Below are 17,854 nucleotides of genomic sequence, written 5' to 3' on the forward strand. Positions count from 1 at the left end.
TGTATTTAAGGAGGATCTTTAGGATCACATTTTACATCCTTAACTACTAAACTAAATATTGAATATCCAAATTTTGGAACGTTCTTGAGAAATCCAATCAAAAGGAATCATTTCCCAATGAATGAAGTTTGCCAGAGTGTTTTAATGTTTGAAAAAGATTTTACCATTTCCATCTTGTCTTCAAGGTAGATTATCAGATCAGTCATCGGGCGGAGGGTCAGGAAATAGAGCTCTCCCAATGGTGCCTTTTCCCCAAAGGATCTAGGCACATTTGGTCCTATGCACTTTCCCCAGTGGTGGAAGGCATGGATCACTTCAAACAGATCCACTGAATTGCCTGGAATATCTAATCAAGCTGTGATGTGGTGGCACCTGAGAGGGTTATAACAATTACAGGATTATTTTGCATTCACTTTCAAGCCATCTTTACTTTTTGCCGTTAGCTGCTCCTTTGTATTCAGGTCAGGTTGTAGCAGAATAATATAGCATTTGGGGAAGAAGATGCAGCCCAGCAGCCCAGCACTGGAGGCCAAGATGGAGAAGACCTGCACGGCCACCATGTACTTCCCTTTGGTGCTCAGGTAGGTGGGCACAAAGGAGACCCAGACGCTGCAGAAGACTAGCATGCTGAAGGTGATCAGCTTGGCTTTGTTGAAGGCCCCAGGCAGGTTCCTGGCCAGGAAAGCCACCATGAAGCAGATGGCAGCCAGGAAGCCCATGTAGCCAAGGGCCCCATAAAACATGGTCAGAGAGCCTTCATTGCACTGCAAGACAATCTTTCCTGGCTGGGAGTGCATGTCAGACTCAGGAAATGGGGGAGAAACTCCCAGCCAGATGGTACAGATGAAAGCTTGGAGACCAGAGCAAGAAAGGACAAGAGAGTGGGCCAGAGTTTTTCCCAGCCATCTCCTCATGGTGTTTCCAGGTTTCGTGGCCAGGAAGGCCAGCACCACCGTGATCGTTTTGGCTAAGAGGGAAGAGACAGCAATGGAGAAGATGACGCCAAAGGACGTTTGCCTGAGAAGGCAGGTAGCTGGCCTTGGACGACCAATGAAGAGCAGGGAAGTCAAGAAGGAAAGCAGGAGAGAGAGCAGGAGGATGTAGGAGAGGTCCCGGTTGTTGGCCTTGACTATGGGAGTTTCCAAGAATTTGATGAAGATTGCTAACACAAAGGCTGTCACCAGAGACAAGAAGAGGGCAAAGGAAGCCAGGATCATCCCCAAGTCTTCTTTGTAAGACAGGAAGGTTATCTCCTTGGGGATGCATTTGGTTTGGTCCAAATTTGGATGGTGATCTTCTGGACACCTTGTGCACTGCTCTGCATCTGGAGAGAAAACAGTCAAGACCTCTAATATTAATTTGACCAGGCCATAATGAAGCACTCCTTTTGAAGATGCATATAATCAGTTACGGGTAGGGTATTGTGCCTCAAAATCCAGGTCTGTCAAAAGAGAAGGTTTTGCTGAAAATTCCCTAGTAGGGATGAGGAAGGAGAACAGGCAAGATCAACAAAATGATGGGTTGAGTGAAGTCAGGAGCAGAAACAGGCTGGCTGGAGGTGAGAGAAATGTCCCAAGGAGGGGAAGAGCCTCCTAGGAGCTATGTCACCAGGTAGGTTAATAGCCAAATTTATACGACTCCAGGTTCTCGTCAATCAGAACTCCATTGTCTCAATCCACGCTCCTTTCTCAATGATGTGGCTAGTGTGCTACTGGGGTCTCTTTCAGGAGAATTGGGTCACAAAGGGAAGATATTTCATGACCTAGCTGAATCAAGTTTCCCTACTGGGATACGTCCCCCCGATGGGATTCAGTTGACAAAGTTACAGTGAAATCCTGGGATGGTGCAAGGATTTCTGATCACTAGTGTCTGAGGTATGTGTCATGGCCTTCTGGTAGCCTGTCAAACTGGGCTGTTTAAGAACCCCTGAATGTTGTAGAGCTCCTGGTGCCAGGGATGCTAAAGGTTTTTTCTTTTTTTATAATTGATTGTAAGCACCTAGCTGGCCTTCTTTCCCTGCAAAGACCAGGCTACACAGTCCCTGAGTGCATTCCTGTGCTAGCTCTTGCCTCAGCATTTACTCTCAAGTCACAGTCCATTCCCCCTTCCACCATGTCTCCAAGTGATCTTATAATGCCAAGCTCCAGTTAATAAAGCTTGCAAGAGAAAAAGAAGAAAAAGAAAAAGAAAAAGGAGCAGATCCTCTCCTTTTTGAGTCTCTAGTCCCAATTCTCATAGCCATGAGAGTCCACAACATGACATTGCAATGCAAACCACTTACGCCCTTTTCGGCCATATTGCAACACAGCTACGAAAGGCTAGGATTTGTGTTGTCATGTCATAATGCAGGATCCATTACTTTGACATCATGGTGATTTGTACCAAATGCCTGTGCTCACCCCTGAAGATCTTGAGAGGCTGGGCTGATCTTCAACACAGAGGACTCTGCACAGACAGCTGGAAGGGCAATGGTGACTCACCTAGCTTTTCTCCCAAAAGTTGCTTATTGATAAATTATTGTTTATAAATTAGTATTTATCTTATTTTGGAAACTGCCAGATCTGGGATACGTAAATGTAGACAATTACTTGATGGCAGCCAAGAAATATTAAAAATAACTCCTGGCTTCCATCTTGTGATGATCCAGATGTTTGCAATTCAGATTTGGTAGCTTTCCTCTGTTGACCAATGCCGTGGGGCTTTCTGGCCTTGCTCGTCCCCTGTGATGCCCTGTGACTCCACAAGGTAGACCAGACCAGGAAATCATCTCCACGTGAGGTGTCTGTCTGAGCCACTCCTAAACATTATCTGGATGTTGTGGACTTAATAAATGCTTTACCTGTTTTGTCTCGGTAACGGTTCCTGCATACCTCCATCAAGGTCATCTACCTTCCTCTCTATAGACCCTTTGCCCAAGGTTGGCAAGCCTGTTTCTGAAAATGCCTAAAGGAAAATGCTTCATTGACTCTTCTGCTCATGCTTCAAGGTCTGCCCCTCCCCCTGGTGTCCCCTACCTTCCTGAGTGGAGATGGTGCCTTCTGTACACAAGACACACCCGTGGCAGCAAAGAGGCCTTCCTTCCAGGACCACCTTGGCTTGGCCAGGATGACAGCTGTTGGTACACCTGGAGCGAGGAAGGGACTGACCGAAAAGAGAAGGAGCATCAATCATGGATGAACCGCTTTTTTCACTGTCATGAGACACTCATCTGTTCCATGGATCTGTGTTTCCCTGGGCTGTTTCTCTTTATGTCAAAGGAGAGTTTATGCCTGGAATGTGTGTGTGTGTGTTTGCTGCTTTGTGGAAAGTGTTGGCACTTTTTTCATCTTGTCATCTTCTCACAAGAGGACAAGCATGAGAGACTTAAACATTGATGGACAGCTGTAAAAATGGGGATTCCTAGCTCAAGGCTGTATACTGTCACCCTGCTTATTTAACTTATAAGCAGAGTACATCATGAGAAATGCCAGGTTGGAAGAATCACAAGCCGGAATTAAGATTGCAGGGAGAATCATCAATAATCACAGATATGCAGACGATACCACCCTAATGGCAGAAAGTGAAGAAGAACTAAAGGGCCTCTTGATGAGGGTGAAGGAGGAGAGTGCAAAAGCTGGCTTGAAACTCAACATTAAAAAAACTAAGATCATGGCATCTGGACCCATCAATTCCTGGCAAATAGAAGGGGTAGAAATGGAAGCAGTAACAGACTTCATTTATTTGGGCTCCAAGATCACCGCAGACGGAGACTGCAGCCATGAAATTAAAAGACGCTTGCTCCTTGGGAGGAAAGCTATGGCAAGCCTAGATAGCATATTAAAAAGCAGAGACATCACCTTGCCGACAAAGATCCGCATAGTCAAAGCTATGGTTTTTCCAGTAGTAATGTATGGCTGTGAGAGCTGGACCATAAAAAAGGCCGAGCGCCGAAGAATTGATGCCTTTGAACTGTGGTGCTGGAGAAGACTCTTGAGAGTCCCCTGGACTGCTAGGAGGTCAAACCAGTCAATCTTAAAGGAAATCAACCCTGATTGCTCATTGGAAGGATCGATAATGAAGCTCAAGCTCAGATATTTTGGTCACCTAATGCGAAGAGAGATCTCTTTGGAGAAGACCCTGATGCTGGGAAAGATTGAAGGCAAAAGGAGAAGAGGACGGCAGAGGATGAGATGGTTAGATAGTATCACTGAAGCAATGAGCATGAAACTGAGCAAACTCAGGGAGGCAGTGAAGGACAGGAAGGCCTGGCGCAATATGGTTCATGGGGTCACGAAGAGTCGGACACGACTTAACGACTAAACAACAACAACAACAAATGTATGACTGTGAGAGCTGGACCATAAAGAAGACTGAGTGCCGAAGAATTGATGCCTTTGAACTGTGGTGCTGGAGAAGACTCTTAAGAGTCCCCTGGCCTGCTAGGAGGTCAAACCAGTCAATCTTAAAGGAAGTCAACCCTGACTGCTCATTGGAAGGATTGATAATGAAACTCAAGCTCAGATACTTTGGTCACCTAATGCGAAGAGAGGACTCTTTGGAGAAGACCCTGATGCTGGGAAAGATTGAAGGCAAAAGGAGAAGGGGACGGCAGAGGATGAGATGGTTAGATAGCATCACTGAAGCAATGAGCATGAAACTGAGCAAACTCAGGGAGCCAGTGAAGGACAGGAAGGCCTGGCGCAATATGGTTCATGGGGTCACAAAGAGTCGGACACAACTTAACGACTGAACGACAGCTCAGAAGAAGGAAGGTGAACCATCTTGTTCCTTTGCTGGAAGTTCTCAAAAGGAGGCTGGAAAAAGGAAGAAGAAAAAGGAGCATCTGTTATAGATGCTCGAGTGAATCCTGCACTGAGGAAGGGATTAGAGTAGAGGATCCAACCCTTTCCACCTCAAGGATCAAATAATCAAGGAATTGGCAGCATTGGGTGGGACAGGATGAATATGTAAACAGAATGCCTGATGTGGGGATGGGAGTTCAGCCATCTTAGGAGAACCAGTAGGGAGGCAGGAAGGAAATTCAGGAAGAATCAAAGGAGTGGCATCTTCAGTGGAAGCATTGATAATAATCTGTGGAACCTTCTCCTAGAAGACATCATGATGGACAAGAAGCGAGGTGGTTTTCAAAGGGGAAAGACATTCATGACCCAGCTCTCAGTAGCTCTGGGTACAGCTGGATTCACCCACAACATGAAATCAAAGCTACTTTGATAATGGTCATTGAATTAACCATGACTGGTTAATTGTGCAGATTTGTCAGTGTGGTTGTTGTTTAGTCGTTAAGTTGTGTCCGACTCTTCGTGACCCCATGAACCATATTGCGCCAGCCCTTCTTGTCCTTCACTGCCTCCCTGAGTTTGCTCAGTTTCATCCTCATTGCTTCAGCAGTGTGGTACAGTGTTTAATCCATTTTGCTAGGACTAGAGAGAGGGGCTTGAGTTTACCCCATCCATAGGAACATCTGGGGGAAAGATGGAATCAAAGGCCAAATAATGACTACTGGTGTATAAACCACAATAACTGCTTTCCCAATAATCTAACCTTAATCAAATCAATGATCTGTGAAGTGTGAATTCAGCTTCTATATCAGCTCTAGGATTCAATGTCAGTAGGATTCTCCTTTGTATTTCCTGACCTTCGGCCTCACCTAACCTAGCTTTATTGTTTTAACTACTAGCCTACTAGGAGGGGGAATTTTGTTCACAAGTTGTAGACAGCAATCATCCAATCACAACTTGCTCTGTAAAGTAAGAACAGAAATATGGAAGAAGGTCCAACTAGCAGTAAAACCTGGCTAATCCATGGTAGTCTTGACCATGGAGTCCCATTCTGTGATCCAATGAACCACATTCTCTGATCCACGGAGCCCAACAATGTCATTGGGAAAGATTGTGACCCCCAGAGAAGCTTCCTCCCAGCCCCACCCATTTTCCATCCCCTTCAAAACTGGTTGGAAAAATGAGATAAAGGTTGGAGGCCTTTAGATAAACAGCCTCAGCTCACCTGATTAAACCGCTGGGACCAATTTGTGACCTCTTGGTCTAAAATGAATTCCAGATCTTTGGACCCCCACGGTCTATCTATCCTCCCAAACTTCACAGCCCCGAAAGACTGATTGGGAAAGGGCATCCAATTCATGCTATTGAATCTGGCAGCCAGGTCCCCTTTCTCATCCAGAAACACTCCATCCATGCAAGTATTGTAGAAATGGGCATCTCTCAGGAAAGGATGAAGCTAAAATGGCAGAGAAAAGAACAACATGAGAAAAGAGGAAACCAAAGGATGTTCTACAAATAGAGTTGACACCGTGCCATATAATTCCAGATCAGGAGTCTCCAGAAGGGGGTAGAGTGGGAGATTGCCTGCCCAGAAACTTCACAATGTGGTGGAGGAACATTGAAAGCCTAACCTCACCACTCCATCTAAAATATCCTCCCAGCCCGAAGGCTCATCTTCAGGATTTCTGAAGGAAACCAAATACCTGCCACGTCTGAAGAACCAGCCTGTGATCCCTTTCCTTCATTGCTTTCCTCTTGGACTGGGACAAGTAGGCAGCGTGTGAAGCCCGAGCAACTGCCCAGGCAAGGTTGTAAATACCGTAGCTATCCAGAGAGAGGGTTTTTTCCATCACCTCTTCTGGCAGGGTCTCCAGGCCTTCCTTCTCCCGGCACCTCATCCTTCCTTTCATGGAGAAGAGGTGTCTGGAATACAAACAATTGAATGCCTTACTGCCAAACCTTTGCATAGGAAGGAAAAATGTTTCATAAACATATTTTGGTCTTTTTTCAGTCGGGATTAAGAAAGAGAAGAAACCATGTTGATGCCGGGGAGACAGGATTTCGTAGGATAAATTCAGGGTGAGGTCCCACATTGCCGTGGTGACCCAAACTTTTGCCAGCAGAGGCTTGACGTGCCTTTCAACAAAGGCTTGCAATACGCTTATTAAGCTGTAGAAGTAGCGAAATTCCCCATAGCATAATAAAACGTTGACACGGTTCCACAAGTTAAATGGTGCACTCTGTGGGGACATCTCGTATGTCGTTGGCATGCTCACTGAGAAGGCAACGCAAATGGTGCTCCTGGTTAATATGGGGTTCAAAGTCTGCAGGAATCTTTCTCCGTTGTCAGTGTCTGGCGCAAGGAGGCCTACCCAGTTCCATCCAAAATGGAGGAGCAATTTGGCAATTCCCCAATACAAGTAATCTTCTTTGGGGACCATCCGGTAGAGGAATGGGAACCGAGTTTTGTCATTCAAACGGTTGGACACAAAACCATAACTGACCTAGTAACAGAAAGTGGAAAATTTTTCAGGCAAAAATATGGAGGGTTTCATTTTATGATGGAAGAAGATAATATTTAAAAAAAACCCTATTGGGAGCTTTATAGGTGTTTAAACAGTGTCTTTTCAAGATGCTGGAGTAGTGGTTTCTGCAAAGGGCAGGAGGTGGAGCAGATGCCCTCACGATCCATTCCACTCCATTCTTACAATCTATGGAAGAGTTATTTCATCAGAGCAGGCAAAGAGTAGAAGGGACTGTCTCGGGAGGAGCTGGAGGCATTTTGACATGGGCTGGGTGGCCATCTGTTGAGGACGCTGTTCCAGGAGATTCCTGTATTGGCAGGGGTTGGAAAGAAGATCCCCAAACTTTCCATTCTGTGCTTCTAAGACTCTATGGGATTGTAGAGATCACTTCCCTAGAAGTGTCCAAGGAAGGAAAATTCAGAAATGAGCATCCTTTGGTTTTGAAGGGTAATCAAAGGCCGGGGATAAGCTGAGTTTGCCCTGTCTGACAGAAACGTGTCCTTCAACTTGATGTCTTGGTGGCCAGGACAGCTTCCTGGTGAGGACGTCTGGATGGTGACGGCATCTTCCTGCGGAGGACAGATCCAGGTTTGGCTTTTCTCCCAACCCCAATTCATACCTGTGGCATTTTGTAGAGGCTCGACATGGTGGAAACCTGCTCAGAAATGTCAGATTCAGCCCTTTCAATCACAGCCAGCAACCTCTTCTCTCTTCCACATCTGTAGTTTGGAACATTTGCCTGCCCAGTGGAGAGCAAGTCTGCCAGGGCATCAGCAGTTGTTCTTGTATGAAAATAGTTCTCGTAGATGTCATAACCCAGGGTGAGATTGGGCAAAACCCAGGGATTCTGGTTGATCTCATGAATGGCAAAAAGAAAGGACAGAAGGAACCAGTACGAATTATAGCCTTTCCTGCATTAAGAAGAAAACCACAAAGTAACAACACGCCTTTAACATTGATCCAGTGTTTTAGCTAAGCTGTGTTGGATGAGATGACCACTGTGACCCTTTCTAACTCTACCATTACTACTACTGCTGCTGTGCTAGTCATAATAATAATATGGTTTCATATGTGACTTTCCAGAAGGAAAACAGGCAAAAGAGACCACAAAACATCCCGGAGGATTGTTGATGGTGGAGAAGGAAACGGAAGCAGGTTCTGTGCAAAGTGGTACAAAATCCACCCCAGAGATTCACTTACAATACAGGCTGGTTAAAGTCAGGCCTGTTGAAATGTGCTGGCAAAATCCATCCTGTTCTTAGAGACACAATCCCACCCAGGTAGAGATCTCCTGGGCGGTAATAATTGTACACCCCATCCCGATCCTCGTTGAAATCAAGGGGGCATTTCCTCCCAACGGCTCCGCTGGGCAGCAGAAGCAGCAGCAGCAGCAGGAGCAGCAGGAGCAGCTTAGTCCTCGTGGCAGCCCTCGGTGGCATTTCAGGGAACAGAGGCGTCTCCAGAAGAGACAGAATCCAAGCACAGCTTCACAGGGATGGCAGGGAGTTAATTCTGCATCTCACACGAGTGCGCCTCTCCCTCTCCTCTCCAAACGCTTATCTGAACTTGATAGCTCAAGAGGAAGCATTTATCTGGTCATCTGTCTTTCCAGGCATGATTCAAGGAGACGCTGCAGCAGGCTGCCCTCCCCGTTGAGGGATTCTGGGATGATGGCTGGGCAGAATCCCTTGAGGTTTGGAGGAGAGAAAGGGACAGATTTTTCCCAATTACGAGGTAGAGAAGCATCAATTATCTTCAGCTCCAGAAGCAGCTGCAGGAATGGAAAAACAGGTTTCGAAGATCTCAGACAGGTCACACACGGCTTACTGGACTTTGTGAACTTTCCTTGACCTTTGATCACTTCCAGATCCAAGACGTTATTTCAGGATATTATGGCATCATCACGCAAGGTGGAGTTCTACCCATTCTGCAGGTAAAGCCCTGCCTTGTGAAACTTGGTGAATCTATGTAGGCAGATGTGTTCTTCCCTCTGCCAAAGTTGGTGACATCTTGAGTACTTTTCAGCAAAAGCAGGAATGCAGGTGATGTTCCTCAAGTTGATTTACGTGTTGATGCTTCCTGTTCTGCAGAGAATCTCCGTCAACACTCTCATGTCACCTTTGTGATCCTTGTTGTCTCATTGTGGAGAAATGGTTCAATGAGGACTTAGATTCACTGCCTGGGCCTTATTTTAGGCAGCTGTATGGCAGATGCAAGATAAATTCTCCCAAGTGGAAATGGAATCAGGAGGCCTTCTGGAGGGCCCTGTGGAACCTGGCATGGGCCAAAGGATCCCTGCTGATGGCCCAGGCAAGGGCCCATATGGCCCCCTGGAAGGCTACCCAAGGACACCTCCAGGTTGGAGACTGTCCCTATAATCTGCCACACAGCTGCCATCATAGAGCAAAGAAACATAGATGGACACTAGATGGTAATGATATTAGCAAAATTGGAGTTAATTGATAGAGTTAGAGTCAAACTGGGGTCATAGACTATTGAGCTAATTCCCCCCTCAACAAAACATGCCAACAAGCTCTGTGGTTAAGTCTGCAAAAGAGTTGGAACAGGAAGATATTGATCAGGTGTGAAGTCAGTTAGCAGAAGAACAGGAACAGAGATGTAGATGGGTATTCAGATAAAGCCTAAAATAAAGATGTTCTAAAACCACTAACTGTCCCAGATACAGAAAACCACCAGCTGTCATGGACACCACCAGATATGATTGGAAAATGTGTTATGCTATTATGGGATGTTAGTTATTAAGTGCACATGCTCAGCTATGTGACCAATCATGTAACCTCTGATTATGATGCTGTTTTTGAAAAGGTAATCATGTAACCTCTGGTTATGATGCTGTTTTTGAAAAGGTACAAAAGATTTATGCTTTCTATTTTGGGGGCTCTCTTCTTGGGAAGGGGTCCTCACTTACTAAGGTGCATTAATAAATCAGTAACTGAGTTTCTTGAGTCCAGTCTTTCATTGGATTAAAGGGCTGGGCTGAAACCACAATTTGTGGCCAACAGTAAGGAGATCAAACAAGTGAGGTCATTTAAGTATCTGGGTATCCCATTTACTGCAAGACTATCATGGAAAACCCACCAAGCATCAGGAGAACAGCGGCCCTGAGATCAATGAGCCATTTGCTGCTTCTTCTACTCAAAAGGAGGATGGTTAGCACAGTTTGCGCTTGAGATCTTCCAGGGGAAGTTGACATTTGGGGCCCCAATTTGGGGTTTCGGTAAACTAGAAGAATTTAGAAGTGGTCCAGAATAAATTCATGAGATCAATCTTAGCCTTACCCCCATGTATACCAGCAGCAACGCTGAGATGAGAAGTGGGCCTTCCATCAATTAATATAAAGGTAAAGAAAGCAATAATCTTCTATTATAGGAGACTAGTCCTCATGTCCAATGCTTTTTTAGCAAAACAATGCCTCAGCAAATAATTTAACAGTAGTAGATGGGTGAATTTGTGTCTAAAACTATTCTCACAATTATTGCTAGATCAGGAACTGTTGAATGAGATAAATTCTCATACGCTATTGTGGGACGACTTATTTTTTAAAGATTTTAGACAAGATAGAGAGTGTAAGGTTTACCCCGTTCAGCTCCAAAGAAACTCTCATGACACGCAAGTTCAGCAAAGAAGTTTACTAGAGTGTAACGTAGGTAGGTACAAACAAAGCCAGGGTTGGCTTGGCATAGCTTACATGATATTTCATAGGTTCCCTGTTCCCGCGCTTTACCCCGATGCCCCATTACCGATCACCCGCAGTAATCCCCCCTTGCCCAAATGGCAGAGTCTGTCCGGTTCTTTTGTGCTGATGATTGCTGTCTATTGTTTGTGTGATTGTTGTCTTTGTTGGGTTTTCCTGTTGCACGTAAAGCCGGGCGTTCTTGATTGCACACTGATTGCTGCGCTTCTGAGCCGCCGCGCTTCCCTTTATCTGTAGCCCTTGAGGGAAGCCGGCGGCGATACAATGTATCTGCTTGTGGTTGGAGTTAAGTGCCGCCACCTGTCGACAATCAGTTGGGAGATTGAAGTTCCCCTTTCCGCTGCTAGTGCCTGGGGCAGTGAAATTGACTAGGTGAAACTGAGTAGCTGAGCAGCGGCGTTCGCTGTGCCATGCTGGCTGAATCCATACCGCCCCTGAAGAACCCCCCCACCACATTGGTTTTCCAGTGTGTCATTTGTAGAAGTCCTTTACCAGTTCGGGTGCCCTGACGTGGGATTTGCTTACCCACTCTCTTTAGGCTTTCGGGAAGTGTTTCCACTGCACCATCAGTTGGATCTGCCCCCTGTGCCTCCTGGCGTCCAAGATTTGTTTCACTTTGAAATGTTGTTCCCCATTGACCATGATCGACGCCGGGGCTGGCTCGTCCCTATGCAAGTCGTTGGAGGGTCAGTGCGGCTTCAGCTAGCTGCAATGGAAGACCGGGTGGACCTTCCCAAGTGCTTTGGGGAGCTCCAGTCTGACGGTCACAGGGTTTATTATTTCTGCAATGGGGAACGGCCCCACGAACTTCGGGCTAAGTTTTTTAGATGAGATTCTTTGTGGACAGGTACACTTGGTCTCCTACCTTCCACTGCCACTTAAGGAGCCACTCGCGGTCTACATATTTTTTGTAGTCCACTCTGGCTTCCTGCAGCACCGTTTGGACTGCCCGCCGCATGGCGTCTATTTGGGTGAACCAATTGTCAAATGAGTTTATCCGGGACGCCAGTTGGGGCAGCTCTGGCATGGCTCCGAATTCTTGACCGGTAGCCACCTTAAATGGGGTGAAACCGATGCTCTTGTGGACCGTGTTGTTATCAATTACCTCTGTAAATGGCAGCAGCTCTGCCCAGTTGTCTTGTTGGTAGTCTACATAGCACTGTAAGTACTGTTCCAAGCCCCCGTTAAGGCGTTCCGTGGCCCCATCCGTCTGTATATGCGCCCCTGAGGAGAGGGCTTGCTGAGTCCCCACTCGCTTCAGGAACTCTCGCCAAAACTTTGCGACGAAGTTCCCACCCCGATTGCTCACGATTTGTCGGGGGGTGCCGTGCAATTGATACATGTGTTGCACGAACATCCATGCCAGTCTCTCCACCGTGGGGACCTGCTGGCATGCTACAAAGTGTGCTTGCTTAGAAAACAAGTCCGTCACTACCCAAAGAGCCATCTTCCCCTTGCTCTCAGGTAACTCCACAATAAGGTCCATGGCGATTTCTTGCCAAGGGGCGTCTGGCATCGCTACCGGCTGGAGAAGTCCCCGGGGCTTCCCCTTGCTCCCTTTGGCCATCGCACAAGTTGGGCAGCCCACCGTGCATGCTTCCATGTCCTTCTGAAGGGTTGGCCACCAGAATTGCCTCCGTATTAGATGGAAGGTTTTCATGAAGCCATAGTGCCCCGTGTTTAAATTGTCATGGGCTCTCTCCATTACCCCCCTCTGGCACTCCTCCAGTACATACAGCTTGCCCTCGTGCCACCACAAGCCCCCATGCCCCGCAAAGAGTCCTTATTTGCCGCCACCCAAGAGTCTTTCTCATCGGCTTCCACGAAAGTCCGTTTAACTTCCGGCTCTGCGTCGCTTGCCCGCCTCCCCATTGTAAGGTTTACCCCGTTTGTCTCAGAGAAACTCTTGTGACATGTGTGTTCAGCAAGGAAGTTTACTCAAGCGTAACGTAAGTAAGTACAGACAAAGCCAGGATTGGCTTGACATAGCTTACATGGAATTCTATAGTTCCCCGTTCCCGTGCTTTACCCTGTTGCTTAGTTATAGATTACCCGCAGTAATCCCCCCTCGCCCAAATGGCAGATTCAGCCTGGTGCTTTGTCTTTCTGATTGCCGTCTATGGGTTGTGCTGATATTGTCTTTGTTGGTTTCCCTGGTTGCTTGCAAAACTGGGAGTTCTCAATCGCTCGCTGATGGCTTCGTTTCAGAGTCTCTGCGCATTCCTTTGTCTCCAGCGCTCGAGGGAAACAGGCGCTGATATAAAGTATCCGCTTGCAGTTTGAGTTAAACGCTGCTGGCTGCCAGTCATTAGTTCACGGTTTCACTTCCCCTTTTTCCCGGCTAGCGCCTAGGCGGTGAAATTGGCTAGGCGAAGTTGAGCGGTGCTTTCGCCGTGCCGGCTGAGTCTGACATACTGCCCCCCTGAAGAGAAACCCCTCCCTTTACCTTGGTTTCCCGGGCTGCATCTTGTAAAAGTCCTTGACTAGTTCGGGCGCGCTGACATGGGACTTGTTTACCCACTCACTGTACGCTCTTGGGAAATGTTTCCATTGCACTAGTAGCTGGATATGGCCCTTGTGTTTCCTGGCGTCCAGGATTTGTTTTACTTCAAAGTGTCTTTCCCCATTGACCATGATCGGTGCCAGGGCTGGCTCGTCTCTGTGCCATTCATTGGACAGTCGGTGTGGCTTCAGTAGGCTGTAATGGAAGACCAGATGGATCTTCCCGAGTGCTTTTGGAAGCTTTACTTTGACAGTTAGCGGGTTTATTATCTCGATAATTGGGAATGGCCCCATGAACTTTGGGCTGAGTTTTTTAGACGCTTGGTGCGGTTTCAGGTTTTTTGTGGCAGGTATACCTGGTCCCCTACCTTCCACTGCCATTCAGGGAGTCGCTTTCGGTTGGCATATTTTTTATACTCTGCTCTGGCTTCCTGCAGCGCCGTTTGGATGGCCTGCCTCGTGGCGTCTATCTGGGTGAACAAAGCGTCCAATGAGCCAATCAGGGATGGCGGCTGGGATAGCTCGGGCATAGCTACGAAGTCTTGCCCAGTTGCCACCTTGAACGGGGTGAAGCCGGTGCTTTTGTGGACTGCATTGTTATATGCTACCTCTGCAAACGGCAGCAGCTCTACCCAGTCATCTTGCTGGTAGTCCACGTAGCACCGTAGGTACTGCTCCAATCCCCCGTTAAGACATTCCGTGGCCCCGTCCGTCTGTGAATGTGCCTCCGAGGAGAGGTGTCAAGGTTCCTGGAAGGTCAGGCTGCAGAATGGATCCTAGAGATGCATGAAACCGATGCAGGGGAAGTGAAAAATTTTGTCAATTTCATGAAGGCTTTGAGGGAGTGGTTCGATGACACTTCCACTGATATACGAGCAATACGAGCGAATTAGACAGGGGACCTAGCCAGTCACCAAGTACGTGTTGGAGTTTTAGAGACTGGCCAGGTAAGCATGGAACTGGCCTGAAGAAGTCAAGATCAGATGTTTTCAACAAGGGCTGCAGCTGGAGATCTTAGAGCACACGCTAGCCAGGGGATGCCCTGAGACCCTGAGACAGTGGATCACCTTTGCCAGAAATCTGGAGACCGACTGGATGGTGGTCAAAAGGAGAAGTGGGAGTGTTTGGATGCCACCCCCCACCTCGTCGGGCACAGCAACTAGGTGGGTACCCAGGAAGCAGAAGGAGGGCGGCCAAGAGCCGCGACAAGGGACGTGCACTTGCTTTAAGGGTGGGGCAGAAGGCCACTATGCAGCGAAATGCCTTCAGAGGTTGGACCGGCGAACTGCGGTGGGGAGCAAGCCAGTGGGGAAATCCACAGGAGGACCCAAACGAGAGAGAAAGGGGAAGGAGGCCTCAGGAAGGGAAGAACGAGTCCAGACCCTGGCGAGGATGGAGAGTGACTCATCTGCAAAAGACCTTCTGCTGGCAGGAAACTCCAGCTGCCTGTTTTAAAGCACGGCCTAGGGCAGGCAGGGAATTGGGCATGAAGAAATGGTGAGTAGGCAATGCGATCCCATGATGGTTGGGGTAAGACTGAAGGTGTTAGGGACCAACCGCAAGGCAGATTTAACTGCACTAATGGACTCCGGGTGCACCTGTTGCCTGATTAGGCCAGTAATTGTGAATGGACTTGGACTGTGGGTGCAGACATTGGAAACCCCTATCATCTTTATGCACCAGGAGACTCTGAACTTCCTAGTAACCCAGATGGCCAACCACGCTCGAATACTTGGGCTAGTGTGGTTGAAACAGAGGAATCCCAAAGTGAATTGGAAGGTGGGAGTTTGAGGTTCAAAGATGGGGAATATCGAGCACTGGAGAGGGCTGGAGACCCACCAGAGGTGGCACTGGTGGCAGTGAGCATGAAGGTTGAGAAGCCTAATGACACTGGAGATAAGACTTTAATCCCTGAGCAGCACAGGGGCCTGGGGCAGGTATTCAGCAAAGGAGAATCAGTCCAACTCCCCCCTCATCGGGCAACAGACTATGCGATCAAAATCGAACCTGGGTGAAATTTCCTAAGCCTAAGATGTAGTCAATGACCACCAAGGAGTTGGGAGCACTGAGAGTCTTCATTAATACCAATTTAAAGAGGGGCTCTATACAGCCTGCTAAATCACCATTGGCAGCACCTGTCCTTTTCTGGGACCTACCCAAGAGTAAAAAAAAAGTAAAAAAAGTGTAAAAAAAGACAATGATTTGGGTGTTAACAGACTTGTTTTCAAAACAGGAGCATTTTGTAGCATGTGCCTACATCCCCACAGTGAACAAATTAGCTGAATTATTCATACAACACATTTATAGACTGCACGGAACCCCAACCCAAATAATTAGCGATCGTGGAGTACAGTTTGCCTCAAAGTTCTGGAGGGCGTTCTTAAAGCTAATTGGATCAAGCCAACCCTTGAGTTGGAGTAACCACCCCAGACGGATGGAGCCTCTGAACAACTGAACTTTGTGTTGGAGCAATATTTAAGATGTTTCATAAACTACCAGCAAGACAAGTGGGCACAGTTGCTCCCATTCGCTGAAGTTGCATATAATATTGCGGTGCATCAGAGCACCAGACCTAGCCCGTTCAAAGTAGCTATGGGGCAGGACTTTTTTGCTTTCCCCGAGCTTCCTCAAGAAATCCCCCACATAGCTTCGATAGATGAGTGGGTCACACAGTTAACAGACCTATGGCCAATAGTTAAATCAGCACTGCAAGATGCCCAGAATAATTACAAGTAGTATGCCGATCGCAAACACTCCCTGGAGAAACCGTAGAAGTTGGGGGACCAGGTGTACTTGTCCACTAACTATCTTAAAATATTGCAGCCCTCAAAAAAGTTAGGACCCAATTTTATTGGTCCCTTTCTGATAGAGTTATTAACCCTGTTACGTTCTGACTCAAATTACCTAAGTCCCTCAGGAGGATTCATCCAGTTTCCCATTGTAGCCTCTTAAAACCATTTAAGGAATCACCCAGATGGCACCCCATGCAAGGGTAACTAGACCCCATAATAGTTAACAGCCAGCAGCACTTTGAAGTGCAGGAAATTCTGGATGCCAGGATACATAGGGGGAGATTGCAATTCCTCATGCGATGGAAACACTTCCTGGGGGCACAGAGCAAGTTGGTGGCGGAGAGTGATGTCCAAGTGCCCCGGTTGATCAGAGACCTTTATAGCAAATACCCTGACAAACCTAAATAACAAGCGTGGTGGAATTGTGTTTATGTTTTATCCTCTTTCTCTAGTCTCTTTCCAGATTTGTGCCATGAAGACTGAAGCTGCTCCTGTTTCTGGAGGGGTGGCATGTCAGAATCCTCATGATCACTACTTCGCACGACTGCTTCGTTTGCTGCGGTTCTGCCATTCCAGCAGATTGGGGGGGAGGTCAGAGCGAGGACTGCTAGGTGCTGATGAACCATTTCCAAATGCTCAGGAACAATTAAGGGCACAGCAATGGAAGAAATCTAAGAGTCCCGATAACCTGCTCAGGAAGGATTTGACGATCAGGGGGGAGGGGGTAATGAGAAAACTTTAAATTGGGGTTTAGCACGTGTGGAATTTAGTTCCAGCTATTTCGTTTTGCCTTAGAACTGTATACTACTGTTTTCTCAATACATCTACTTGTCTCTGAACATCCATCAGTTTCGATGAGAGTTGCATTCATTGAGGACTGAGTACAGCGGTTCTTACAGGGGCTAATCCCCAGAACTGCCAGTGCCTCGAAGGAATACGACTATCACATGGGATCTTTGGGAGTCGCATCTTTGACCTTTGAAGCTGACAAGGAGAATGAAACAGAAGAGAGTTGGCCAGTCTAAAATTAGTAGAAATTTCCATGGAAGTTTATTTATTTATTTATTCACTTTCTAAGGCTGCCCATCTCAAGCAAGGGACTCTGGGCGGTGAGCAATCATAAAATCAATTAAAACCAAGTTAGAAACCCAATACAAAAAAATATTAAACAAGTACAGTGGCTGAGAAAATTATAATCCATGAATATTAACATAACCAGGAAATGGGCTCTTAGCACACTCGAGACCTCAGGCCTGGGCACATCACCAGGTCTTCAAGGCCTTACAAAAGGTCAACAGGGTTGTGTCAGGTTTGTGATGTTCAAATCCTAATGAAGAAGAATGTTGTGCAACCCAGGTCAGGTTCAAAAAAGATTTCATTTATTGGCACAGCACATGCAACCCTAAGCAAAGCATTGCTGAAACTAGAACCCATGTCTTTTTCCCCTTTTACTTTTCCCCCTACTTCTCACCCCCCTCTTTCCACGCACCAGTTCTCTTTCTCACTGAGGTGTGACCTTGCACATTCCTATCCACTGATAAC

The 17,854-nt window shown here is 47.1% G+C and overlaps 1 protein-coding gene across 1 annotated transcript; it reads right to left on the bottom strand.

The window, feature by feature from the left end:
• Positions 1-398: 398 nt before the first annotated feature.
• On the bottom strand, positions 399-12,585 carry LOC148214484 (vomeronasal type-2 receptor 26-like). The gene is made up of 7 exons (XM_088151203.1): positions 11,884-12,585; positions 11,065-11,318; positions 7,923-8,214; positions 6,482-7,282; positions 6,004-6,234; positions 3,015-3,141; positions 399-1,324 (listed from the first exon to the last, which is right to left on the bottom strand). Exons 1-7 carry the CDS (start codon positions 12,583-12,585, stop codon positions 399-401), a joined length of 3,333 nt encoding a protein of 1,110 aa, XP_088007329.1.
• Positions 12,586-17,854: the final 5,269 nt, after the last annotated feature.

This window comes from Python bivittatus, unplaced genomic scaffold (genome assembly GCF_059951505.1).
Source record: "Python bivittatus isolate LINGU-HERP-01145 unplaced genomic scaffold, Pbiv_v1 ctg000650_np1212, whole genome shotgun sequence".
In the NCBI taxonomy this organism is placed as follows: domain Eukaryota; kingdom Metazoa; phylum Chordata; class Lepidosauria; order Squamata; family Pythonidae; genus Python; species Python bivittatus.

Bases quoted from the DNA above. Each gene is read 5' to 3' on its own strand.
- LOC148214484 (XM_088151203.1), bottom strand. From the start codon at position 12,585: ATGGCCAAAGGGAGCAAGGGGAAGCCCCGGGGACTTCTCCAGCCGGTA. The intron at 6,235-6,481 runs GTATTTGGTTTC...CTGCCATTTTAG, and splicing joins TGGTTCTTCAGACGTGGCAG to CTTCATCCTTTCCTGAGAGA. The intron at 3,142-6,003 runs GTGAGCTGAGGC...CTTTTCGGTCAG, and splicing joins GGTCCCAGCGGTTTAATCAG to TCCCTTCCTCGCTCCAGGTG.